This window comes from Triplophysa rosa, linkage group LG10, assembly GCF_024868665.1.
Source record: "Triplophysa rosa linkage group LG10, Trosa_1v2, whole genome shotgun sequence".
In the NCBI taxonomy this organism is placed as follows: domain Eukaryota; kingdom Metazoa; phylum Chordata; class Actinopteri; order Cypriniformes; family Nemacheilidae; genus Triplophysa; species Triplophysa rosa.
Window position 1 is genome coordinate 3664496 of NC_079899.1, and position 27785 is coordinate 3692280.

Consider the following 27785-nt stretch of genomic DNA (forward strand, 5'->3'; position numbering starts at 1 on the left):
CTGCGACAATCTACAGCTGCTGTGTCTGGAGACATCTGCATTAAAGGCACAGTTCACGCAAAAAATTAAGTTCTTTCATTATTTACTTACCCTCATACAAAACTTCTAAGACTTTCTTTCTTCTGCAGAACACAAAAGAAGATCATTTAGAAGAACGTTGGTAACCAAAAAACATTGACTTCCATTGTATGAACAAATCCACTGAGACATTTCTCAAAATATCTTCTTTTGTGTTCCACAGAAGAAAGAGTCATATACAGGTTCTGAAACACATGAGGGTGAATACATGAAGGTTTTTATTTTGGGTGCTTTGTGCACACTTTAAGATGGGACAAACAGCCCTTACCAGTCGTGATGTCAAGAGCTCAACGTGAAGCATCGCTGTTGTTTTGGTAACGTTAATACGTTTCACACACCACGTCAGCTATGAAGAGCTTCACAGGAATTTCACAATTTCTTAACAGCGCGCGACTGGCTCATTTTTTTCTGTTACGACACAATCAGTCCATGGGCGAGTCTGTCTGACTGGCAGGTCTCAACACAGTATTAAAGTCAAGAGTTCTCATTAACACCAGAACCGTCATTGTGTTCTCTGGGAAATTAGGGTGTGAGTGAAAATGTCCTGCATAATTCCAAAAGATACAAATGTCTCGATTAACATAAGCATTAATCAGGCTTGAGACTTAATTTTGATTTGCATAATTCTGCATGTTGATAAGGAGTCATGTGTTGGGGTGATGGTTCATTTTACTTACATCATCCGTTCTTTTAACTAGACCTTAGTAATAGTAAAGAGAATAGTAAAAGCAGCTAGTAACTGGGAAAAACATGACAACAAGGTTTTTAAAACAACAATAGGAACTCCATCCACTTTTTTCCACAAACATCTGAATAAGATTTTTATTTTAAAATGAATACAATTATTTTTACTTTGAATGTTTTGTTGTTAAATTACACAAATAAAGCCATCTTGTAACGGCTTTAATTCAGTTACTCAGAATGTTATGCTTAAACATCAAAATAAACTCCGCCTATGGTCATATTAAGTAAGAAACCTAGCAAATTACATTATGGTTGGGCTCTCTGGGATGTTTTTGGCTGAGCACAGGCCCCAACATAATTTCAAAAGACGGTTTTTGGCTAAATAACATTTCATGAATGAATTGAAAGTGATGTAAGCAGTAGATCAGAGAAAAAGACACACACCACCAGGCCAACGTGCCTGTGCAGAAACAGCGGCAATACCTCACAGCCGTTCAACCTGTGCCGTGACCCCTCGCTACAACACCGACATAAAACAGACAACTTGAAACGGAGTCGACACAGTCGCAATAAATTACACAAATGGAAGATAAAACTGAAGATAGAACTGACCGGCCATACAGAAATGAATCCAATGTGTCCAGATGCTCTTCAAAAGACAGCATCAAATCTTTATAACCGTGTACATGAGTTATGTGTGTAAGCCTACTAAAATGTCTTAAATCAAACAAGCACATTCATAAAAACATGATTCGAACCATATCAACAAAAGCAAGCGTACCGGTCAGGGTACAGCGTTTGGGACATGATAATGATTAACCATCAGGCAGCCTGGTACAGCTGGAACGCGGCCTAGCCGAGTAAACAGATAACGTGAGCCCCTTGATATGTATCTTAGGGAAGTACTATGCCTATAAGGTAATGACTTCATTTCATAAGAAAACCCATCATGCGTGAGCAGTCTCAGCTCGATGACTCATCCTTTGACGTACCTGTTTCCGGATGCCATCGCGGTTCTGAGAAAAGACAAACCCTTATATCAATTCAGGTGAACATGTAGGCTGCAACAAAGGCTATTTGATTTCAACAGAAAGCAAACATTCCTGGCGGCACAAAATCTGGTATATAATAACATAGTACCGATTTAAATAGACTTTTGGTAAGCCATCAAAGTTTTGGCAAGTTAGCATGTTGTTTTGAGAGTGCTTAGTTTCCATATTCAAAGCTGATATATCTTCGAAGCCGACAAGACGTCAGAGTCCAAGACTCGAATAGGGATGTAACAATATGTTTTTTAATCTTTAAGAAGTTTTCTCTTAACATTCCTAATTCCTTTCTAAATTTAAGTTTTGATCAAATTCAGTTTCATTTTTCAGTGACTATTCAACTTTCTTCAGTTTACAAATAAAAAGTTCAGTCAAACCTTGAATGTTGTAAATGCTGTAAAACGTTTAAGCACAACAAATGTAATTGAAGGTTGTTTTTTTTTAAATAAAAAATACAATGTCGTGTATTGTATCGAATCTGGATTTGCATGTATTGTTAAACCCCAAGGCTTTAAGACCACTGTGTGCGACCAACACAAAGGTTGTGGGTTCGATTCCCATGCTAATAAAACTACATTGTAACAGTCTACTTTGGAAACTAGCGTCTGAAAAAGACGTCAATGTAATGTGAAACGTAGATATTATGATAACAGACATAATGACAGCTTGACAAACCGGTATGACAGACATCAGTCTTACTTAATCCAAGACAACCACCGACCTGGTCTTCGACACCAAATTAACATTTTACCCTGTGACACCCACACACAAGGGTTATTTAGGGCCAGTTTAACACAAAAAAAGTGACAATGAACCCAGACCTTGAACGTCAAACTATAGGCATGAAGTTCATGATACAGGTCATAAACCTTCCCCGCCAGCATTAACATGAGCTGTACTGACAGTGTCAAAGAGGTTGTTTAATAGAATAAATGTCAAATTTAGTTTTTTCACCTGCAAGTATGGCAGTGGGTTTGATGAAACATGTCACCAACTAAATAATCACATCCTTAAGTGAAGGTATTTGTTACTTGATGACTCACCCTGACAGGATAGACGCGCAACGTGCAGTGTAAATGTGTTTGAAGTATTTCAGTGGCAGGTGAGCTGCTAACCGGCTAACTGAGCTAGCAACTCCTCAGAAAACATCCCACACACATTAACCGGCTAAATAAAGGCAAAACATCAACACGAAATAAACATTTAAGCTGTTCCTTCCACACAAAACACGACTTTGGGTGATTTTACCTAAGCTTGGGCACGCTAGCTGACTAGCCGGATGCTACGTTATTTGAAGTCAAAGTCAAACAGTCAGTTAGCTCGTTAGCTAGCTAACAACATTATCATTACTAAACGTCGTCGTCGTCGTCATCATCATCACTACGGACATAACCATTATGATGACCATCTCCACGACCATCATCACGGTTTCGGCTCAGATGGAGAGGTAAAGGTGAACCGACTCACCTGTTCAGCAGCGGCTCGGTTGAACTGCTCGTGTAAATCCGTGGATGAGAGTGAGCCTATCGGAGGAATTTAGAAATTCACACGATGAATAAAGTGAAATATTGTATTCCTAAAATCGCGTATGGTTCCGTCCCCTGCCCTCCGGTCTGTATGTGCGGATACCGGGTCGAGCTCACCCTCAGCCCGCCCTGAGCTCAGTTCTGGGCGGCGTCAGTCTGATGAATCATTCACAACATCAGCCTGGGAGGAGTTTACACGACACCACAAAACCAAACTACCCTCACTGTGTCTCCACTGATACTTATTAAATAACACTGGACGGCTGAGCTACCGCTGTAATAACACAAAAATAACTCGATGACTACAGTCTTTCCTCAGCAGATCCTGGTATGATGTTGATCCTGGAATGCGGCTGATCCTGGACTGCGCCTGATCCTGAAATGCAGCTGATCCTGAAATGCAGCTGATCCTGGACTGCGGCTGATCCTGAAATGCAGCTGATCCTGAAATGCAGCTGATCCTGAAATGCAGCTGATCCTGGAATGCGTCTGATCCTGAAATGCAGCTGATCCTGGAATGCGTCTGATCCTGAAATGCAGCTGATCCTGGAATGCGTCTGATCCTGGAATGAGGCTGCTTCTAGAATGCTACTGATCCTGGACATGCGGCTGATCCTGAAATGCTGCTGATCCTGAAATGCGGCTGATCCTGGAATGAGGCTGATCCTGGAATGCGTCTGAAAAATAACTTTTTTAATACTTCACCCAAAAATGAAAAAAAAACGAGTTGTTCCAAATCTGTATAAATTCTTTGTTCTGATGAACACAGAGATATTTGGAAAAATGTTAGTAATTTTCAGTTCCGGGAAATCATTGACTAGCATATAGGAAGAAATAAATGGTACTCAAAGGTGCAAAGGTTTGTTTTCCTAAATTCTTAAATATCACATTATGTGTTCAACAGAACTATGGTATGGCTACTATGGTAGTGGATGATGTCTCATAACTGAAAATTGCTAACATTCTTCCTAAATCTTTCTCTGTGTTCATTGGAACACAGAAATTTATACAGGTTTGAAACAACCTGAGGGTGAGTAAATGACGACAGATTTGTCATTTTTGGATGAACTATCCCTTTAACAAACTTAAAGAGTTAATTTCTTTTTATCACAGTCAACATTCATTGTCACTGTATATAAAGTAAAAATACTACGACGTTACAAATATTGTGAATCTATTTTGTGACAAAAGACGTAAGGTTGTTTTCATTCTCTCAGGTCAGGCGTTAGGTCAGGTCATGATGTTTCTAAAAACAGTCTGGTCATGACATTTGAAGCTGTTGACGTGACTGAGAGGAAGAGGCACATTGGTGGTGATGGACTGACACCGTGTGGTCACTATGTGAATTGCAGCTACTGAAATTCAGTCGTACAACCCTTGCTATCTGACATGTGCTGTCCTCTCCCTCTATCCTCTAACACAGCAGTGCATTTCCTAAATTCGGGGCCTTTTTTTAAATCTAAAGGAAAATAAAATATTTTGTGACATAAGTTGTGCTATATGGAATCTGTGTAGAATTCATATTTTACTCAACTTTAGTAAAGGAGTATTTCACTGTGGCCACACACAGCTCTGCAGTACTGTAACGAATTGATATTTTTCTGTGAAAGTTTATTAATGCATAAAGAAAACGTGGACAAGATTTTTTGGATTGTTGTCTGTTTTTGACAATAGTCTTTATTTATCTAGCACATGTTGAAAATGAAAAACCGTTGGCTTCAAGTGAATACAAAGATCCAAACAGCAAACAAATAAGACAGAAGAAAACAGTCTTTGGGCTTGACATGTTAGCAAATGCCTGTTTGTTGTGTCGATGTACAGTACCATGCAGAAAAAAGCTCTTTACAAGCGTTTTGCACCCATGTACTCATCTCATTGTGTTTCCCTGCAATTTAAGCCTTCAGCAGACATTTTTGGCCCACCAAGGAGGCAGAAACCCCCTGTAAGCCAGCTCGCTACAGCTAATCTTTGACTTTTGTTTATTATAAACCTCTAAAAGTCTTGCTGGTGCTGAATGTGTTTCCATGGTAGATGCAGTCACAAGGAATTGCACTTTATCCCACTGTAATACTGAACGAATCAAGCAGAAACCCTTCCACAGTGATGAAGACACAATTCCGACCCCATGAGAAGAGATATTAAAGCCTGTGCTGCAGACGCCGCAGTGTTGGTGGGAATGAGGAAATATACAGCTCGCGGGTCTGAGGCATTTATATACATCTATTCTCTCGCTTTTGATAACTTAACACAACGTTCAGGAAAAAAAACAAGGTGTCACAAAGCACTCCTGTAAACTGACAAAACCAGCGTCTTGTGAACTCCACAGCCATGTCTGGAAAATGGAAAACTGGGAATGTCGCCTCTTGGTATTCGATTTGTTGATTTCTCCGGCTATTCCATGATGAAACTGGATCTGGACAAGGCTGTGATGGATTCTTCTGAAAGCGGCACCTTTAACTAAAACAGCGCAAACGTTTTCCTCCGGGTCATACAGCCCCTCGAGTTCAGCAACCTTATGTGACTCCTCCCCTTTCCCCTCCTTCCGCATGCGCTTTTCATGGGAGTCAGGTGATCAGCTGCGGCTCCCAGGATTGGCTGGACATTTGCGGGCGGCACTGTGCTATGACCGGTGGGCCCGAGGGGGGCTGGCTATCCAGACACAAGCCGCTGATCATATGCTGCAATGCTGGACCCCTGGGCCTCCATTTCTACAGGGTGGGGGGGAAATCAAGATTACGTTTCATCTTGAAAACATGTGCAGTCATAGATAAATGCAATAGAGGCTGTAACAGTGTTTACTACGGTAAATGATACAAAACAATGGAAAGTGGCAAAAGACATCATCATTTAAAAGATTATTATATACAGTTTATGAGCCGAACTGCACAGGATTTATGGGTGCTAAGAGACCGAACTGATGTTCGGTCATTATGTGGTCAGGATTGTTGTATAGACCAGTGGTTCCCGGCCCCCCCACCCAGAAGGTTTTTGATGTTTCCTTATATAGAACACCTTATTCCAATCATCAGGTTAGTGTGTTAATTAAGGAGATTAATTAACATACTAACCAACATTCGGAGAGGTCTGATGAGTAGAATCAGGGGCCAGTTGCATAAACATAGCCGCTAAGTTAAGACTGTGGCTTAACAACGAGTCTCACTGACTAGCAGTTAGTCAGGACTAATCAGTCTTACTTTTCAGATTTCAATTAGCCCAATCTACCTTTTTATGTAAACTGACTTAAAGAAGTTATGTCCATTCTTGAAGAAAAAAGTCTAAGCAGTTTATGCAACCGGGTGTTCTACTGTAAATAGGGAGGGAGACATCTAAAACATTCTGGGAGGGGGCCCGAGGACCAGGGTTGGGAACCACCGGTATAGACCACTTTGGAAAACGTAAACAATGTAGAAGAACTTTCGGTTTCAGGTTTTAACACTATTAAAACAAACGTTTGAACAGAACACAACCAACAAAACATGTCTAACCTAATCAAAATGTTAAATGAATATCTGTAAGATTTCATTATGTAAGATAAAACGGACAAAAAGGGGCGGGGGGGTGCTTCTGGACCAGTGTTTACATCTTGCAATGTGGTCTGGATTACTAAACAGACTATGATCCACAAATAAACGTAGAGAGCCTCACATTTTATGATTTCACAAATACACAGAAAGCAATCCACAAATATATATGAAGTTAGAAGTTGACAAATTATTGGTAATAATTGATTTTGATGGTTTTTAATCAGAATTATTCGCTCAAAAATGAGTAAATTGGGTGAAGAGGTTGTATATACTGTATAGTTTCCCTAATCATCATAGTTTATAATGCCAGATAAAAACCGCTCTGATTGATTGATTAAATAATTAATCAGATAATATAATACAGTGTCTGCTTGAAAGCAACCTTACTGAGCCAAAGCAGCAATGTTCTGGCATCTCACATTGTGTGACTGCCGCAGAGTGAGGTCAGTGGGTTTAATCTCGCCAAACTTGACATATGCTGTATTATCCCCCCCCTCTCTCTCTCTCTCTCTCTCTCTCTCTCTCTGTGTGTGTGTGAGTGGTGAGAGAGGCAGTGCGGAAAGACTCCCATAGTCTCTCTCCTGCTGACTGAGCCAAGAACAGCATTACCTGCTGTATACAGTATAATACAGTATGTTTCATGAACAATAATTGCTAACAAAATGCAATGCATGTTAACCCTTCTCCTAACGCTCTGAGAGGGATGTGTCTCAGGAATTAGTATGTAAATCTTCTCTGTGTGTGTACTGACATTACGTGGCAGCACGAACAGACAGAGCATGAATAAGTGGACAGGATCATAAGAATAAGAAACCGATAGCCGATAAGAAACAAGAAAAAACAGCCAAATGCCTGTGAGATGAAACGTATGCAGTGCAAAAGTGCAAATAGCTAAAGAAACTCAAGATATTCTTCTGACATTGACATTTAACACAATGTATTGTCATTGGCTGATGAAAACCCAGTTGCCTTTTCGTCTGCCGCGTGTGACACTCACCTGTTTCGACTCTTTGGAGTTGCAGGGGTCCAGTCTGACCTTTGACCCTGCAGTGAAAGCTGTGATGGCCAAACACAGATCATTTTGATGGATCAGCGGTTCAATCAGAGTCCACTTCTGTCAAAACCACAACACACAAATGAGAGTGTAAGTGATGCAGGCATGAAGAGCTAAAATATGTACTGTATATATCAAAATACTGTATACAATTTTTATATATTTTTTGGTCACAACATTTCACATACGCACGCGCACAGTTAAAGCGTCACCTGTGAAGCAGGTATGGATGGCACACTCTTACACTCAGCTAAACCCAGACTGTCTGTGCCGTGACTCTCCAGACACAAGCTGTTCTGTTTCAGGAGACTGTATGGAGCTTCCTGCTCTGGAATTCTTACAAACACATAAACACAACATACAGTATAAAGACTAAACACAGAGTGTTATATAACGTTTGTCTGGATTTGTGTGGCAGCCAATCAGATCACAGACACAGGGCAGTGGGCGTGACTTACTTGAGCTCAGGGTAGACGTTCTCAAGATACCAGCGAAATGAATTACAGTTCAACTTCCGTCTTAGTGTGAGACGATCTGCAATACTGCAAAGAGAAGAATGGATTAAAGAATTGAATCTTATATTATCGCTGCAAGGAAAACAGCAGCTTAGACATTCCTTTACATTTACTCTCATTAACAGAATTTTTTTTTTTAACGAAATATCTTCATAAAAGACGCCTGACCTCCCGAAGGCCTTGCCCTGTGCCGAAGGTCTGGCAGAATAGTAATACTGCTTATAATCGTCCATCCAGACCTCAGCGGCTCGCCGTGTGTTCCTGAAACACACACAGAGAACCCGTAAGTGACCTCTGACACCATGGCAGAACACGTGCGGATCGAAAGTTAAATCAAGGTCAAATTACTTGATGTAGGTGAGCGCATTGCCCTCTGGGAAGTCATAGGGGTGACGTTTCCTAAAGACGTGTCCGACGCGACTGCAGGGCAGAATCTCCAGACTGCCGCCACACATCCACACTCTGAACGACAGCTCTACAGCATCAAACAAAGAAAGGCGAGATTACACAACACGAGGAAAGAGCGATGAGAACACAATAACAGAGGCAAGAATCTGTTTTTTCCAGCAGGGGGCTCCAAACATGACCCCAAATCCCCCCCCCACACACAGAATCTGATCATAATTATCTTGATCCCACCCTGGGCATTCAGTCAAGTCTCTGTGACTTGTCTTTCGAAAAGCTCTTCCCTGGACGTTTATTTCATGTGCCGTCACTTTTATGAAAGCAACGGTTAATCACATCTGACAGCTGGAGCAAAACCAGCAGCTTTATCTTTCACAAAACACACGATTCAAAGAGTTCAACCGAGGTCAACACAAACATTCTCCCTCATAGAGACATTATTTACTACATCAAGCCTCACTCTCAGGATTAGTGGTTTGTAAATCTTGGTGATTGTGTTCTTTTGTCCTGGCCCGGTACACCAACAACCTAATAACCCCTCAGCAATGCCCTAGCATCCACCTGAGAAACATTAGCAAATCCATAGCAACCTCCTGGCAACCACCTAGTACAGTACAGAGGGTAAGGACATATATGTGAGAGTTCAACAACGGACTTACCAAAATTCTCACCACCCCATATGTCCATGTGAGTGTCATACTGGCCCAGGTGGTTGAACCAGCCTTTATCCATTACAAAGATTCCTCCAGCAATGACTGGAGTCCTACAAGAATATGACAGCTGTTATTAGACAGATATTTCCCAGTTTCATCTGTACACTATACACACTTTTCATAATATATATTGTATTTAGAAGAGAGCGAGACCTTATTGGTTGAGTGGGGTCATTTCTTGCCATTTTCTGTTCTATAGGAATTTGCTCCCACTTGAAATGTAAACTCCAGTCAAATCCTGCAGCAGAAGAGAGAATCACAGACAGAACCGTCAGAAAAACTGAAACGATCAGATGTCACTCTTTCAAAGCTCAAGAGACCTCAGTTATGTTTCATTTAAGGATCAATTTAGCCTTGCTCCTAATATTCTTCAGGAGAAAAAAAGGGTTTGGCAGACGCTTTTATCCAAAGTAATTTACATAAAGGTATGTATTTCATCAGTATGTACTGTATGGGCACTGAACCCTTTATGCTCTATCGAATGAGAAACAGGAAGGAAGATGATTTGATCTTGGAAGATCTTGATGAGAAACACTAAACATTAAAATTACGGTCTTTTGACTTTGATATCACTTTCACATATCTTGGCAAATCCGAGAACAGTTTAAGACACTGTTAACTTCTGTATGTCTTCTGATACATCTTTTCTGATACAAAAGAGTATTGAGATTACACTGATATTAATAAAACTACACTAATATTATACTAAGATTACACTGAGATTACAGTAATGGTACACTGACATTACACTAAAAATACACAGAAATTTCTCAGATAATTTAAAGTACACTAAAATTACACTAGGATTATAGTGATAATATACTGATATTACACTGGTATTACTAAAAATATACTAAGAGTATACTGAGATTATGCACAGATTACACTGACATTACATTCATATTACTAAAATTACTGAAATTATTACTAAAATTGACTGAAATTACATTGAGATTACTCTCATAGTACTGGAATTACACTGGGATTATTGAGATTATACTCATAGTACTAAAATCACACTAATATAACACTGAGATTACACTCGTAGTACTGAGATTATACTCATAGTATTGAGATTACCCTGGGATTATTAAAATTACATTGATATTATGCTCATATTAATGATATTACACGGTGATTATTGAGATTACACTCATAGTACTGAGATTACACTCATAGTATTGACATTACACTGATATTACACTCACAGTACTGAGATTACACTGAGATGAAACTCACAGTACTGATATTACACTCATTTTACTGAGATTACACAGTACTGAGATTACACTGATATTACACTCACAGTACTGAGATTACACTCATTTTACTGAGATTACACAGTACTGAGATTACACTGATATTACACTCACAGTACTGAGATTACACTCATTTTACTGAGATTACACTCATATTACTGAGATTACACTGAGATTACACAGTACTGAGATTACACTCATATTACTAAAATTACACTGAGATTACACAGTACTGATATTACACTGAGATTACACTCACAGTACTGAGATTACACTCATATTACTGAGATTACACTCATATTACTGAGATTACACTGGCTGGAATGACTGAAATTATAATGAATTTACACAGATTGCATTGAGATTATACTGGAATTACTCAAATTCCAATGATATTACTGAGATTACACCAGAATTCCAATGATATTACTAATATGACTTTAAGGAGAAATATCTAAGGAACAGAAAACTTAAGAAAAAGTTTTTTGATCTCCAAATAATTGAGACATTTAGGACATTAAACCCTTAACCCCGTGTTGATCCATGGGTTACACACACACACACCGAGATCTTCATATGTGGAGCTCTCTCACCTCCCCTCAGGTCTGCAGAGGCGGCCAGATAGGCAAAGTTATCCAGACTGATGACATCAATGATAGGACTGACGACACGAGTGTGATCCTACAGCACAACACAAACCACAAGACATTATACGTCATTAAACCTTTAAATAACTACCACGTTATTATTACTGTGAGCATCTATGTGGAAAATGTCCCCGAATAACCTGATAACCAACACAACACTTAAACACGAAATCTCACGTCAACGCGACTCTTGGTGAATATACACTGCATACAGAAAACTATTTATGAGCATGTAAGCAAGTGTGTCCCATAAAAAAAAACTTGTGCTGGGGAAGTTCATATTACAACCGTATAAGAAAACGAGTGGTTTCAATTAGACTTGGCACAATCTGTGAAGATTCTGGACTCTGGGGAGATTCAGTATGGGTGGGGGAAACCCAGACCGCCATCTGCAGCACATCCCATACACCGCAGTTTCCTACATTACAGCGGTTAATGAGGGTCTGTCACAAGACCACGATTCCCACCCTTACAAAACAACTGTGTGCTAGTACAACGGTACAGTGATGCTGTCAGATGGAAAAACTTTGATATATTTTAAATCCATCCATCCTCCACTTTTCCTGTGAAATATTTATGTACATGGTACTCTAAATTATTCAAAGGGTATTATGTTATTACTGTGTAAAAAACACGGTGCTATGTCCAAACTTGATCTCACAAACAAATATCTAGGTCATTTCACCATCCCCTACATCTTGGTTACTTTTAACAAGAAAATGTTAAGTCTTTTACAACATAAATGTTTTACCATTAAATGTTAGGGTTATTAATGTTACATTTATGGTTCTTCATTGGCTGATATGTGACGTGACATTGAAGCTCACATATTATTAATGACTGGAACAGAGACATGCGTCAGAACAGCACACAGATGTCTGGCTGTTTAAAAACATCTAAGTAAATAAAACTAAAATAAACGTTGTCACACTTTCTGTGAAAATTTGACAGGGTGGGTATACTTTTACGAATCCTTTGGTGTATGAGCAAACACCTTAAAGTCCACTTAAATTTCCACAGTTTTTTCCACTCGGCAAAACAATTAAGTTCTTTAGATGTAGAAGTCTCTTGTGACAACCTGCCCCAATGGCATTTTTACACTACATGGGGTCAGTTGTTACAACAGAACCTGCTTAACCCGAACCCTGCTTTTCAAGAAAACAATTACAAAACAGCAAAACGTAAAAGTTGTCAAGCTCATTGTTTTGGCTAATAAATATTATAATTATATTATCAAAAATAGAACAATAACGAAAGACATTAAAACGCACCTGACAATGATCATGCTAATGAGACAACTTGCCCCAACTTGACATCTACTAAAAAACACGGTTGCCTCTTGTTTAAAAACAAGATATAAAAGTATAAAAGACACTACTAGAAAAAACAGACTGTTTTTACTCAAAACCTTGCGGTCACTGACATATAGCCTTTGTGACAACTAGCCCCAGTCGCCCTACAGTATATAAACAGCAGGAGGTTTTAAATGACCTAGGGTCAGGACGTTGCTATGTGGTTGCTAGGGTGTTCCAACAGCATGTAACGTAATATGAAATACATTTCAACGCACATAAAATTAGTACAATATTTTATAATGGCAAAAGCAACTCTAAAAACTAGTAAAAATTTCGCCATCCATTTTGGTTTGGAGGTGTGTTTTCCAACGCGCATATTCCCAATAAAACGGATCTATTTTACCCGTGTTTATTTCTCCGTTTGAACGTGTGTGGTACGAAAACCATATGCTCACCTCAAAAATACAATAGCGCCCCCTACAGCTCAGGCATTTATACAAATGAAATTAAACCATATTAATGACTCCTACATATTTAATGACACTAAAATCATTCTAACATCATATTTGTGTCCTGTGCCTACACTCTTAAACCAGCATGTGTGCGAACGTTTGTTAGTATTTTTGTGGAGGAAAAAGCAGAGGAGATGAGGAGGATGAAGATAATCTCTTGATGATTTAGGAAGAGCGAGAGAGACACGGTGCAGCTGTGAGAAGACAAACTGCCTTTGTGTCTCTCAGATTCTGGGAAAATATCCCTCAGGCTGGATTCAGATCATTCGTGACTCATTAATAACTCGTCGGACGGCGAGAGAGAAGAACCAGCGAGCGCTGTGATGCGTGTTGCGCAGATGACGCACCTCTTTAACTCTCTGGATCATGGGCTGGAGCCAGTCTGTGTTCACCTCACAGTGACTGTCCAGGAACGTCAGGATGGAGGCTGAGGCCGCCGACGCTCCTCTCACACGAGACCTGATGAGACCTGCAGAACACGCAGACAAAACCACATTAAATAAGGCATAATGTACAGACAGAGTTTATTTCACGCCGTTTCCCATTTCGAGACAGTCTGTACTGCTGTTATTCATTTCACCATCAGAACTACATTACGCGCCTCATTTATTTGCTAGTTTTGGGGCGATCTGTTCCTTTAAGTGCTGCACAAGAGAACAGCTGTTCTGTGGCTCTTGCGGTCTGAGAGATGCTGTAAGTTGTATGTTGTTATGAACCGCATCAGTGTGATTGCTGAACGTATCTAATCTGATGAGAGTAACTCTCATTTCACACACGTACCTTCTCTGCGTTCGTTGCGCAGACAGCGCACCTTCGGGATCTGAGAGAGCAGCCGGCAGTCTTCAGCTGCAGACAGAGAGAGAGAGAGAGAGAGGCATTAAAATACATGAGAGAGGGAGAGTGACAGATGGTAATGGGGATCACAGCTTACTGTAAGAACAGAAGTCAAGACCATAATGATCGCACCGCATGTGTCTAAGAGAAATGTGAATGTTGTTATGAAAAAGGATATGAGATGTGTAAAGATTATATTCATGTGTTACATTCAAGATTCGTAAAACAATCTCGGGTGAAATGTTAAACAAAATTTTACATTACCCCAGATTTACAGGCTTAAATATAAGCATTATATTGGAATTATTTACATTTGATTCTATTTTTGCTCTTCATTGTTACAAACGCAATGTTATACAAATTTTCAATAGTGATGTCAATAAATCTGTCATTTTAATTTTCTGTTTCATTTTTTGATACTATCGTAATCGCCAATCCAATATTGTGTATTATATCAAATTGTGTATTCGGTACCCCCCTGATTTCATATATAAGAATCAGAATCAGAATCAGAATCAGAAGAGCTTTATTGCCAAGTGTGCTTGCACACACAAGGAATTTTCTTTGGTGTTGGAAGCTTCTAGTACAGACATTCAACACAATGACAATACAATGTAATACGATTTACAGTCTAAAAGATTCTAAATTGTGCATATATAAAATAAAGACTATTTTACAGAAAATGGGGGATAATAACATATAGAGACATTGTACAGGGTAGTATATAGTAGAATATACATATTAACAGATTGTATGTACACTTGTGCAAATGGATAATTTAGTAAGTGGAGGTAGTGTTATATACATGTATACATAAGATGTAGATATAATAAGGCACTATAGTGCACACTATAGGAGTAGTGGAAGTGGAATATTGCTCTTAAGGAGCAGTTATCTGTTTAGGAGGGAGATTGCCTGGGGGAAGAAGCTGCTTCTGTGTCTGGAAGTCCTGGTGTTTGGTGCTCTAAAGCGCCGGCCAGAGGGCAGCAGATCAAAGAGTTTGTGTGCTGGGTGTGTGGAGTCAATGATGATTTTTCTTGCCCTGTTTTTCACTCTGGAATCGTACAGGTCCTGAAGTGTGGGCAGAGGAGCACCAATAATTTTCTCAGCACTACGAACTGTCCGTTGTAGTCTTCGTAGGTCTGATTTGGTGGCCGAGCCATACCAAACAGTAATTGAAGTGCACAGAACAGATTCGATGACCACTGAGTAGAACTGGGTCAGTAGCTCCTGTGGTAGGTTGAACTTCCTCAATTGACGGAGGAAGTATAACCTCTGCTGGGCCTTCTTTACAATGGAGTCTATGTGGGACTCCCACTTCAGGTCCTGAGAGATGGTGGAGCCCAGGAACCTGAATGACTCCACAGTATCCACAGTGCTGTCCAGGATGGTGAGGGGAGGAAGTGATGGAGGGTTCCTTCTGAAATCCACTATCATCTCCACTGTCTTGAATGCATTCAGCTCTAGGTTGTTTTGACTACACCAGGCAGCCAGCTGAGCAACCTCCTTTCTGTAGGCAGATTCATCACCGTCTTGAATAAGGCCAATGACTGTGGTGTCATCTGCAAACTTCAGGAGTTTGACAGAAGGGTCTGTAGAGGTGCATTCGTTTGTGTAGAGTGAATATAGCAGTGGAGAAAGAACACATCCTTGAGGAGCTCCGGTGCTGATGGTACATGTGCTGGATTTAAATTTTCCCAACCTCACTAGCTGCTGCCTGTTCGACAGGAAGTTAATAATCCACTGACAGGTAGAGGTTGGCACAGAGAGCTGGGTAAGCTTGGGCAGGAGGAGGTCTGGGATTATGGTGTTGAAGGCCGAGCTGAAGTCTACAAACAGGATCCTGACGTAAGTCCCTGGTCTGTCTAGGTGTTGTAGGATGTAATGCAGTCCCATGTTTACTGCATCGTCCACAGACCTGTTTGCTCGGTAAGCAAACTGGAGGGGATCAAGAAGTGGTCTGGTGATGTCCTTCAGGTGGGCCAGTACAAGTCTCTCAAATGACTTCATGACCACAGATGTTAAAGCAACAGGCCTGTAGTCATTAAGTCCAGATATTTTGGGTTTCTTCTGTACAGGGATGATGGTGGAGCGTTTGAAGCATGAAGGGACTTCACACTGCTCCAAAGATCTGTTAAAAATATTAGTGAAGATGGGCGACAGCTGCTCCGCACAGACTTTCAGGCAGGAGGGTGAGACATTGTCTGGGCCTGGTGCTTTTCTGATCTTTTGTTTGCGGAAAAGCTGGCAAACATCCTCTTCGCAGATCTTAAGTGCAGGTTGAATGTCAAGAGGAGGTGTTAATGGTATAGCAGAGATAGGGTCAGGGCGGGTGTGAAGGGTGAGACTCTGCATTTCAAAACGACAATAGAAGTCGTTCAGGTCGTCAGCCAGTCGTTGATTACCCATAGACTGAGGGGATGATGGCTTGTAGTTGGTAATGTCTTTCAGGCCTTTCCACACTGATGCAGGGTCGTTGGCTGAAAACTGGTTCTTCAGCTTTTCAGAGTAGCTTCTCTTAGCTGCTCTTATCTCCTTTGTCAGTGTGTTTTTGGCCTGATTATACAAGACTTTGTCCCCACTTCTGTAAGCATCTTCTTTGGCCTGACGAAGCTGTCTCAGTTTCATTGTAAACCATGGTTTGTCATTGTTGTATGTTAAGCGAGTCCTGGTGGGAATACACATGTCCTCACAGAAGCTGATGTAGGATGTCACTGTGTCAGTTAACTCATCCAGATCAGTGGCTGCAGCTTCAAAGACACTCCAATCCGTGCAGTCGAAACAGGCTTGTAAGGCTAGCTCTGTTTCGCTGCTCCATCTCTTTGCTGTTCTTGCTACAGGCTTGGCAGATTTAAGCTTCTGTCTGTAGGTCGGAAGAAGATGAACCAGGCAATGATCAGAGAGACCCAGAGCTGCTCTGGGAACAGAGTGGTATGCATCCCGTATTGTGGTGTAACAGTGATCCAGAATGTTGCTGTCTCTGGTGGGGCATGTGATATGCTGCCTGTATTTTGGCAGCTCACGGGAGAGGTTTGCTCTGTTAAAGTCCCCAATAATAATAATGAGAGAATCCGGGTGTTGCTGCTCCGTGTCAGTGATGTAATCCGCCAGCTGTTGCAGCGCCGCGCTCGCACAAGCATGTGGAGGTATGTAAACATTCACGAGAATAAACGAGGAAAACTCGCGTGGCGAATAAAAAGGTTTGCAGTTGATAGAGAACGCTTCTAAGTACGAAAAGCACATCTTCTTCAGTGTTGTTATATCTCTGCACCAACCTTCGTTTATATAAAAACATAATCCACCACCACGTGTCTTCCCTGTTGACTCGGCAATGCGATCCGCTCTGAACAGCTGAAAACCCGGCAGATGTAACGCGCTGTCCGGTATGGTGTCATTGAGCCATGTTTCTGTGAAACACAGCGCAGCGGAGTTGGAAAAAAATATATAGTATGCATTCATATTTTAAACAAATATATTTTCGCATTTTTTTGTGTAATACTTATATAGTCCAGTTCACAAATGATGAACAAGTATGATGTAAAAATCACATGCATTTTATCAGGACTGTTCACACTGAACAATTTAAACATCTCTGCCGAAACAAAACAAAAATCCGAAAAACTGCAGCTTCCCCCTTCGTTTGTATATGCTTATTGGGAAGTCGTGCCTTTGTCAATAGGGCGCACCGCTGGCACAAGCTGCTCAATGCAGTGGCACAAAAACATTTCATTTTTTACTTAAGTTTGAATTACTTGAAAAGTAAAGAGTTTATAAGACATGCCTAGCAACACAGAAAAAACTGGAATTATTGTTCATTACTACAGATGACGCAGGCGTAAGTTCCGGTGACGAATGCTGCATTTTTCGTTTTGTTCCAATAGGATTGCGTTTACTCTGGCAGGAGCTTTCGTCACCGTCATTTGCCGGAAAAACAAGCCTCTCGTTCATGCGCATTCGAGAGATGAGGTAAGCTAGACATCAATGTTAATAGCGCTGTCAATATGGATATTTCTCTTAAACAAACACATCGATTCGCTTCAGAAGACCTTTGTTAAGACCACAGAGCCGTGTCGAGCAGTTCTTTGATCTATGGATGCACTTTTTGGAGCTTCAAAAAGTCAACACCCCTTCACTCCCATTCTACCGCTTAGAAGTAAAATGATACGTGGTATTATAACTCCGACCGCATTGTTCCTCAAGACGAAACCCATATTCGGTCAGGATGCCTTGAGGGTGACTAAAACATGGGGAAATTTTGATTTGATGGTGAAATATCCCTTTAATGCCCAGTGGCCCCCCCCAAAAAAAGTCACTGGCCCCCCCAACCAGAATGAGATTTTTAAATATTTTTATTTTTGAATAATAGTAGTAATATTTATTAATCATAATACTAGTAAAAACTTTACATGTTCCCAGTAGTATTAATGGCAATGTCAAAACTCTTAACAATTAGAATTAGGCATAATACATTTTTTGAAATGTGCCACCCTAAGATTTGTACTGGCCCCTTTGTGCCACCCCATAAAAAAAATCCCCCGGGGGCGCCACTGTTAATGCCATGAAATCACATTTCCCAGTCAATCCAAAAATCCAAAATCTACTTTCAGTCCATTATAACAACTATTAATAACTAATCGTTTTTTTGTAAAGAGTAAAGCAAAGCATTTGATGTGTCCAAACACTGAGGTCTCCAGAGCTTTTTGTCACATGGTGCTGCTGATAAAAGCAGAGCTAAGGGTCTTGCTTAAGACCAGCGTTAACAGGATTTAAAGGACACCAAAGTTCATTTGCCTGCAGACCTCGCTGCGCAGCCGTATACTTTCAAACACAGATGGCGCAGGCAGAAAGAAAACACTGCAGCTACAGTATACAGCCTGGCACAGATTCAGACTAATGAAGTGAACCCCGTCCCAACAGCTGCGGGACGCCACATCTCCGGCTAATGTGATAGTGGTACAGTAATTAAAATAAAAAACAGAGAATAGACATTCAGGAATACACCCCATAAGCTGATCAAGAAGGTTTGTTTTCACATGAATTTTATGACTAAATACAAAAGTTTCCATTATAAAAGTCATGGACATGCAGTATTTAGATTTTTCAATCTTGTATACATTAGCAGGAATTTGAGTTCAGAAACACACAACACTTTAGACTGGGACCAGATATCTTACTTTCATAAATCACGCTCCAAACTTCAGCCAACTAGCATGTCTGTGTGTGTACGTGTGCATACGTGTGTGTGTGTGCCAATGAGAATGTACGGCACATGGACTCGGTAAAGTGGAAAATCACCGTTTCCAGTTCTGTCTCCATTAGAAGCATTAATCACTACGAGAGTGATTGTGCCATGTGTTTTCTTCACCATGACAACAGTCTGACTCAAACAGACACATAAAACAACATTTAGGAACACTTGAGAACCTGAAATCCCGCGACCGGGATACAATCTACAGTATTTAAGTCATTACGTCTATCATTAAACATGGGCACCCAACATGTGTATGTGTGTGCGAAATGAAGGTGTACTTACGGCCAGAGCTAAAGTCATCCACCAGAATGATCTCCTGAATCAGATGAGCTGGGCTTCTCGTCAACACACTAAAACAAAAGTCAGATAAAGGAAAAATGCTCTTTAAAATGCTGGTTTATTAATAATAGCTCGATTGAAGAAATCATGATGTGTTGACTGTAGCGCTGAAGGCTGTAAAGCTCATGTTGACCTGAGGGCTTAAACAGGTGCCAAGTATTAAACTTCATCCAATTAACTGTTACCTTTATTAGGGAGCGTATCCTAAGACATGTCGGTAACAATCAGTGGAAACATCATCCTTAGAATTTGTCACTATAAAGGAGTAGTTCACCCCAAAATGAAAATTCTCTCACCATCACACTTTCACAGATGTGTATGACTTCCTTTCTTCAGTTACTTTTATATTACAATGCTGTCATGTCACATCCGGGACTCATTATGGGCGAAGCTCCAAAAAGCACAAACATGCTTCGTTAAAGTAATCTGTAGAACATCAGTGGGTGAATATGTCTTCTGAAGCCAAACAATACGTTGTGAGAGAAAATGATTCATATTTTGAGCTTTTATCTAAAATGGTATAGTAACTTTAAATCTCATTGTGTGCTTTACTGTTTGATGATTGTCATTTAGCAGACGCTTTTATCCAAAGCGACTTACAGAGAGTTCAGGGAGCAATAAAGCGATATGTCATACAGGAGCAATAACACAATAGGTGCTAATACCAAGTTACTAGTTTCCACAAAAGCCAGAACAATACCCGTTGAGAGAAAGAGAGAGGGTTTTTTTTGTCAACAAATATTGTATAGTTATTTTTTGGTGGACTATTACGTTAAACAAAAATCAAAACACGGAGAAGATAAGAAAGGGTAATATTTAAATGAGACTGAAAATTTTGATTATTAAATATTACATTCTATGCATTGTAATAGGTGACAAATAACCTGCAAATCTGACACTAATATGCCAAAAAATACTATACATTTTTTATGAAAATAATGCAAATGCAGATTCATTGGCTGCTGGTAACATATATTTTGATGGAGTAATTTTACCCACCGTTGCCAGGTGTTGGAAAAAGTAGATTTTTGACCCTGGTTGGTTTGTCCAACCATGTGTTATGTACGTACAGTATATGTTTTATAATAATGTGTTTGTTTATTACCTTTTAATAGTACGCAGCAGGGTGGAGCGTGCCTCGTTGTGAAACGTGATGATGATGCTGGTGGGCGGCAAGTCAGGGTCAAAGAGCACGGACGCACATCTGTTAAGACAGCAAACGAGACATTGACGTTTCATCGTCGCGGATGTGCAGACGATGTCAGGACAATATGAAATATAATGGACAAAAACAATATGTAAAAAAAAATACAATTCCCTCATTATTTAGCTCCAAAAAGCACATTTCAAATATGATATATACTGTACGTATTGCAAATATATTAAAATATGCAATGAGACATTCAAATGAGATTTGAAGTTATCAGTGTCACCATAATTTAACTATTTGATCTATTTGTTGTGGTTTTGCCTTTCAAAAGTATCATTTCACTTTAGTATACATTTAATAACCCTCTGGAGTCATTTGGTTTACTTTAATGATGGATGGATGGGATTTTTGGAGCTTTAAGTTCAGTCCTGTTAAAAAAAGAATTTTCATTTTGGCCAGAACTACTCCTTTAAATATACTTTAGCTCACCACATAAACACGGGTCCTTAATCAAAACCAGATGGATTTAGCTGGACAGATTTTTGCTGATTTTTGTTGAAATTCTACAAAATGCATTTATATACATAAACGTGCGTTAACTGGAGCAGAAGGGCAAATTTAGTCAAAAACTGTAATAAAAGAACATTCAGCCTGTGGGGAAAGTGTAGACCTATATGAAAAATGAGTTTTGTAGAAACTGTGTGTGGAGCTGCCCATGACGCAATGCTCATTTCATCCCGGTCCAAATGAAAATGGCTGTTTTCTCCATACTCATAAATTAGACTGGTTTCAAAAAGCGCTGATGAGGTCATGTATGTGTGTTGTACCTATAATGTCGCGTATCTCTGATGGCGCGCTCGCTGCCCAGCCGGTCGCTCTCTTGCAGGTTAAACGCATGTTCTCTGTATGGATCTTGACCAGCTTTCAGCTGCTTACTGGCTAGAAAAGCCTTTTCATCAAACAAGCCCAAAAGCTGACCCGCTTGCTCGCCGTTCGGTGCATGGGTCACCTGACATAGAGAGAGAGACTGAATTACACATTCTGAATGACCCGCTCATGTGTTGGGAAAGCCATTGGTTTCCATAAGTAGCTGCATAAGAGAAACACAGAGGGCACCGGGGCAAGCTGTTACATTACTCAAGTGGATACTTCGTAGGGTGGCGTTACATATAAGTGTTGTCTGCAAGCAAAGTATTGAGAACGTCCACAAAATTTCATGAGAAATAAAAGATGCATTTAGTTGTCACATCCCTTACAAAAAAATATACTTCATGTCAATTTCATTAAGTATACTTTATTCAAATGTGTGTATATTTTAAGTACACTATATGTATTAAGTACACTAATATCAATGTACTAGTAGTATACATGTAAGTGTACGTTTACACTTATAGCATATATATATCATTTTTTGATCACAGGGATTCAGAAAACAAAATGATCATCTGAACAAATGTTCTGCTATAAAAATGGACTAAAAATGAGTCAAGCAGATGAGATGCATTTGTCTCTGGCTACGACGGGACACGTCTGCAGAAAACACACACAGAGACCACTCTCTCAAAACCAAAATCTTTATCTGTGGTATCGATATAAGAAAATTTAAGACAAAAATTATTTGACTTTCAACTGAACTTTAGAAAATATTTTCATTTCAAATGATATCATAATTATATAATAACTATTTATCATAAATAAATGATCAGAATACTGCATTCGTGACAATAAAGTTTTATTTGTTAACATTAGTAAATGCATTAGCTAACCCAACATGATGTAAAAATGTCAATGAGCAATATAGTTTTAGCATTTATTAATACAAAGACAGTTGTTCATGTTAATTCATTGTGCCTTAATTGTTAACAGATTCAACGTTTTGCGCATGCATTTGTTTTAGTAAATACTTAAATACTGTTACTTAGCTAATGCATTTACTAAACAGTGCAACATTTTAAAACGCACTTCTTCATAATATTTTAAAAATAATTGTGTTGCTTAATGTACTTGTCAAATACTGCCATAGACTCCACAGGTTTGTAAAAAAAAATGCTGTGGTAGAAAATAAAATAGAGCCAAAGACATGTTACATTACAGATTGCAGCGAGTTTCACAGAAGACAGGATATTCTAAAATCAACTTTTCTGCTTCGAGACATTCAGTCCCATCAGCAGAGCATAAACCGACTTAAAGAATGTGAGTGGAGGAGTTAAAGTATGTTTGTGTGTAACTTCACATGGGGATTTTGACAAATAAACACGACTCTGTGACCGCATGCTGACGTCCATCTGAGAATTCATGAAACAAACAGACTCTCGTTTGCAATGGAAGCGAATCTAACCTGTTGTAAAACGTACAAATGTTACATTTCATCAGTCATCTTCAAGAATAAATGAAATTTCTTCATCTTATGTCATAACTTCGAAATCCTATAATAGGGTTGTATGGATTGGATGTAAGATGTAATAAGAGAATAGAACAAACATATAAGCAGCTTCAATTGTTTTAGAAGAGATTCCTGATCCACACATCTGGTTTGTACTGTGTGTGTCCAAGCTCCTTGACTGTTTTAAACATGATAAAACAGCTAAATCTGACTGGGCCTACACCACTATCTGCATGTGTGATGATGTAACCCATAAATGATGCTGGGAACCGGGCAGTGCCAAAAATGAACACTGCGCACTGCAAGAAACACATCTAATACAGTCACCTAAATACATGCACGACAGCATGACATACGTTACTTTTCTCAGCAGAACACCACAGAGACGTTTGTACTGATATTGTAGTATTTGTTTCTCTCCTAAAATGAATATCAGGCGAGGAGAGGGAGGGAAATGCGCCGTTGGCTCACGGAATATAAATAAATGCGTTGTGCAATACGATGCTCCAGAGACTGTCTCAATAAAAGCTCAGCTTAGGTAACTGCTGAAGCATTTTATCTGTACACATTAAGGTTTTACGTTCATGCACTTCTGTCATTAATAGAGTGAATAGATCCACTGCGGAGTGCTTGACCGTTTTACAGACCATATAAAATGTACATTTAGCCATTTACATTCAAAGCAAAGAGTATTAAGCCGGGGGTCAACTAATGGATACTATGAGGACAAATCTGATGTTTACAGTGATAACAATCTGATAAAAAAACCAAGTGTTATTAAAGGGACAGTTTACCCAAAAATAAAACTTCTGCAATCATTTATTCATCCTTGTGTTGTTTAAAACCTGTATATGACTTTTTTCTCTGGAACACAAAAGAAGATATTTTGTGAAATGTGATTTTGTGTCCATACAATGGAAGTCAATGCAGTCCAGTGTTGTTTGGTTACCAACGTTCTTCAAAATATCTTCTTTGGTGTTCTACAGAAGAAAGTCATACCGGTTTTCAATGACATGACGGTGAATAAATGATGAAAGAATGTTCATTTTTGGCTGGAGATTTATTTGTAAATATCAGGAAACTGCAGGCCACATTTTATACATTTGCCCAAACGCAGCCGGATATATGTATATAAAAAAAGGGGGTACAGTGTTAGTCCAAGTAAACACATATATTTATATTTTTGTTTCTCACGAGTCTCTATAGACATCAGTGGCCGTCACGTGTGCCTGTGGCTTGGAGTGATGCTCTGTTGCCATGGAGATACAGGACACAGCACAAGGATACAGAATTCATCTGTATATTCTCTCGCCTGCAACAATGCAAAAGAGCAAGAATAAACTACAACTGAATCTTGCATATTTCCGCATGTGATGAATCCTTACGATGGAAATCCCAACACGCATCACAGATTCTCTGTGGTAGACGGTTGAGGAATCAAAGCGTTTCCCTTCTACCTGCCGAATGTGGCGTCAAACTGTGAGGAGAAACCAAACAACAAACATCTGTCTTCCTGTCCAGCTGCCTCACGTCTCCTCCAAATGTCCCAGAAACCCACAATAAACAATCTGAGCTGTTCAGACTCAGATTTGTTTTACAATTACAGAAACTACAAACCACATGCTGAGAAGAACATGCGCAAGCTGAGAGAAATGTACCTGCTTTTCATCGGCTATGGAATACTTTGACAAGCGTTTTTTTTCTGTATCCAGCATGCAGGTCATGTAAGAATTCTGCACATGAACTGTTCGAGGTTATATCACCCGTTTCAAAAGAAAACCCCTGCAGAAATGTCAGTTCAGCCCACAGGATCGTATCCGATTAATGGAATGCTGTTAGATTAGAATCACATTACAGAAGACCACAATAACACGCTTTATATTCTACCGCTGCGCATTCATGTTTTGCTACCGACAGAAAAAAGCACATGAAAGTCTTTCAAGAAAATCTATTTTTTTCTATTGAAGACCAAAAAAATGATTCTGTGTCGTAGTAGATTTCATGAAATGAATTGAGTAAACTTTACTTAATACAATTGCGTTCTTGTTTTTTTTAAATCAAAATTTAAGTTAAAATGATAGAAAAAATCTTGTAATTCTACATAAATTATTGAGTGAATTCAACTTAATTTGATCATGTTCAACCCACTTAAGCTTGGATAAATGATCTTTACTTCATTATTTTGTGGTGGGACTACATGAATTCTTTACGTTAATTTCCCTAATTGAGCAGTGAATTTAGAGTTCCCAGCATGCTTTGCATGCGACAGCATTAGGAGAGTCATTTTTGTGAAAAAGTGCTATTTTATGTGCTTTACAATAAAATGAAAGACGTTTTTTGTTCAGTTGCCTTTAAGATTTAGAAGAGATTCTGTTTGTATTTTTGAGTTTCGTTTTCACCATCGTTCAGAAGAGCGGTGCTTGTGCTTAGGTCATGGGAGAGCTCATAATGTGTGTGTTTTTTCACTCAGTGAACAGTAATGGTGCTAATGCCAGTACAACTCTCTTGCACATCATATATGTTGAAAACAATAATAAATGAAGTTAAAAAAGATCAAGAAGTTAACTCCAATGCTCAAATTAGTATTTCTTCTTGATTTTCTTAAGTTTATCATGTGACGTGCTTAAATAATTTAGTTAATTTGTACTTGATTTATGCATGGAATATTGCGTAAAAAATATGCTTTAAAGTACTTAAAAATATTTTGTGTAATATTGTTACCATCATTTTTCTAAGTAAATATCAGTGTCATTTTTTACAGTGCATGACAGTTATAACAGGAATTTTATGTTCTGAAAGACGCCGGTCATGTTATGTTGGTTCCAACTAGTGCAGAACAATATTGAGGAAAACATAATATGGAATAAGCAAAATCAATTTAAATTATATATATATATAGTTAAAATATATGTTAAAACTGAATTATAAGATTTTATGTAATAAACATGCATGTTTCATATTATTTCATGGAAAACAGAACAGCCAGTTTGACTATTTTAGTACATCAAAACAAATCTGTTCTTGCAAACTATTGGGATGTATATCACAATATTACGATCATTTCGATATATTGTGCAGGGTTTCTTCAGATATTTTTTTTAAATATTGATTACAGGCCGTTTATTGATAACTTGTGAATAGCTGACATGTTAAGCATTTTCCAGCACCGTATTTTTCTATTTATTAGGCTATGTTAAAACAGCACAGCAGATTAATTCTGGCGACGATGAACAGTAACATCAGCATCTTAACAGCAGCATTCCTTATACATACACACAATTTGGGTTAACTCCTCGCCATTGCTGTATTTGTCATCTATAAACACGAATGTTAAGTTATACACACGAATGACTGAACACACAAACTGCAGGTGGCTTAAGAGAAAGCCTCTTACATGCACCTGACATCACGGGCAGATCAACACGCGCACGCACAAGCGCTGCATTACATGTCATGACATAACGCGCGCACGCACGCACGCACGCACGCACACACACATCAAAACGCGCGCAATGCATGTAACGGTGAGCTCTACAATATGACTTACGATGAGAGGCAGAGTACGCTCCTCCAACCTCCCGGAGGCAGATTTCTTCAGCTGGGAGGATGAGAATGCTTTGCTGTCCTGCCACAGGTAATAAAAGGTGCCCAGGATCCAGGCCACGGTGAGGATGAGGATGGCGTTGGCCCGAACCCTGCGCATCATGTGCAGCTCTGGAGCGCGTCTGGGATCAGTCTTCTGTCGCTGATGCGCGCACTGGTGATGATGGCGATGATGATGGCGAGGATGAAGCCGTGCGCAGTCGACAGCCTCTCCACACTCGAGCCGCTCTCATCGAGCGGATCTCTGTCGGGGGCGCGCAGGTCCTAGCGCCCGCCTATCTCCAGCTGAATCGTCTCACTCATTTGAGAAACAATGGGCTACAGTTTATTTTTACAATTAATACCACATTAAAACTCTTTAACGTTAGAAAGTTATTCCGCTCACTCCTGTGTCTGTTTTGAGTATGTTGGTCACATTACTTGATTCGAGTTTTTCATTGTTTAGTCACTGTTAACATGGTTGTACATGGTGCAGGATATGCAGAGTTTTGATATATTATTTATGAATCATACTTATCTTTAGTAAAATTAGCAATGAAATCACTCATATTGCTTGTAAATCTAAGTGTTCAGCTGGTTTTAGCTGATAAGTGGTCAAAACTCCTCTCAAAGCAGCCTGCTTAACCAGCTAAAACCAGACTGGGACATACGTATATGTATATATGGATTTTAGACTTCAACTGTGGAATCGAAACTGGGAATTGATCAGAATTGTAATCGAAATCGATAAAATTCAAACCATACCCAACCCTAATAATTAGATAAAAGTGTCAAAAGCAATCTTATCTATACTAAATAATACTGTTATACATAGAGTATGTACTGCTTATCGTGGTGATGAGATTTATAGCAGATTATCATCACTAAATGGCTGGTTGTCTGAGTGGTGCCTGCAGAATGATATAGTTTTTATAAATAACTGGAAGAGTTTTGAGGGCAGACCTGACCTGTTGAAACGAGATAGTCT

At 39.4% G+C, this 27785-nt stretch overlaps 2 protein-coding genes across 3 annotated transcripts in view; both read right to left on the reverse strand.

Annotated features, from left to right (window-relative positions):
* numb (NUMB endocytic adaptor protein) overlaps positions 1–4400 on the reverse strand; it is a 53555-nt gene extending 49155 nt beyond the window's left edge. Inside the window, exon 1 of one of the 2 annotated variants that reach the window (XM_057344737.1) lies at positions 3276–4400. The gene's annotated coding sequence lies outside the window, so the exon portion shown is untranslated. The remainder of the gene's footprint in view (positions 1–3275) is intronic. The other variant, XM_057344738.1, reaches the window with a different exon arrangement.
* Positions 4401–4947: 547 nt separating this feature from the next.
* Positions 4948–27122, reverse strand: galnt16 (UDP-N-acetyl-alpha-D-galactosamine:polypeptide N-acetylgalactosaminyltransferase 16). Its single transcript, XM_057344739.1, has 15 exons — positions 26763–27122; positions 21660–21841; positions 20788–20886; positions 19626–19693; positions 14039–14104; positions 13606–13727; positions 11398–11485; positions 9699–9783; positions 9492–9595; positions 8776–8902; positions 8596–8688; positions 8371–8454; positions 8125–8248; positions 7856–7972; positions 4948–6042 (listed from the first exon to the last, which is right to left on the reverse strand). The coding sequence occupies exons 1-15, from the start codon at positions 26919–26921 to the stop codon at positions 5899–5901; spliced, it is 1662 nt and encodes a 553-aa protein (XP_057200722.1). The 5' UTR covers positions 26922–27122; the 3' UTR covers positions 4948–5898.
* Between the last annotated feature and the right edge of the window lie 663 nt (positions 27123–27785).